General features: G+C 63.9%; 1 protein-coding gene across 1 annotated transcript in view; it reads left to right on the top strand.

Annotated features, from left to right (window-relative positions):
* The first annotated feature begins 290 nt into the window (after positions 1-290).
* CLTB (clathrin light chain B) overlaps positions 291-1066 on the top strand; it is a 7245-nt gene continuing 6469 nt past the window's right edge. Inside the window, exon 1 of the mRNA XM_021706654.1 lies at positions 291-481. Coding sequence (XP_021562329.1) covers positions 291-481 — 191 coding nt within the window. The remainder of the gene's footprint in view (positions 482-1066) is intronic.

The raw sequence follows: 1066 nt of genomic DNA, 5'->3' as shown, positions 1-1066 counted from the left end.
GTGCTGGGCATGGTGCCTGGTGGGGAGACGGGGAGGCGAGTGGAGCCCCAGGCCGGCCCCCCAGCTGTCTGTGGTGTTCGGGGTCCCTGGGAGCCAGGCCACCTCCTCTTCTTCACATCTGTCATCATCCCAGGAGGCCCTAGGCCCGGATTTGAGCCAGACCATGCAGGGACCCAGCAGCCCACAGTGCGGCCCGGGTGCCGTGTGGCCAGGGCGGGGCAGGGTACGCACCAGCCTGGCTGGGAGTGCAGAATCCGCCTGTGTACTGGGCGTTCCTGCTGGTAGGGGACATGAGGGCCATTGGGACGCGAGGGTCTATGGGGAGTAGACCCCAGCACCTCACCAGAGCAGCTCAGGAGGAAAGGCAACCCGTGGCCCAACTGCCTGCAAAGGTGGGGCTGGCACTGTGCGCACTGGGGCATTGGGGCCGACACGAAGCCCGCAGCATGTTTTGGTGTCGCTCAGCTCTGCTGTCCTGCGTGTTGGTGTCATGCGGGCACATCGCCCTGGGCGGGCCCCCGCAGCTCCAGGCTTCTGCCCCGCTGGCTTGGCAGCCCTGGTGACGGAGCCTCTGCTCCCAGTTGCTCCCACCGTCACCCTCGGCCTGACCCTCGTGGATGTGGCTTGGGCCGTGTGCCCGTGCCAGGCCTGGGGACTGTAGCCTGGGCGATAGTGCTCTGAGGGACCCAGGCTGGGCGACAGTCCTATTCCTTGGGTGTGTGTGGGGGTCAGTGCCAATCAAACCACAGCGATGGCATGGAAGCAGCCTGTTCCTGCAGAGGATAATCAGGGTGCCCTTCAGGAGAAAGGGGGATGGATACTGGGCAGGCAGAGGCAGCAGACGGCATCGGAGAACACCTTTGTGAAGATGACCTCAGACTGGACTCTGCCCAGGGGCCCCTACCTTTGAGGCTGTGCCCTCAAGATTCAAGACAGTCCAGGAAGGGAAAGGCCCGTTTGGGAAACCAGAAACTTCTGTTCAAGAAACTGCTGCAGGCCGGGCTCGGTGGCTTAGCCTGTAATCCCAGCACTTTGGGAGGCCGAAGCGAGTGGATTGCCTGAGCCT

This window comes from Carlito syrichta, unplaced genomic scaffold (genome assembly GCF_000164805.1).
Source record: "Carlito syrichta isolate Samal-C Ts95f unplaced genomic scaffold, Tarsius_syrichta-2.0.1 Scaffold315832, whole genome shotgun sequence".
Classification (NCBI taxonomy): Eukaryota; Metazoa; Chordata; class Mammalia; order Primates; family Tarsiidae; genus Carlito; species Carlito syrichta.
This window is presented reverse-complemented; position numbering and strand designations above follow the sequence as displayed.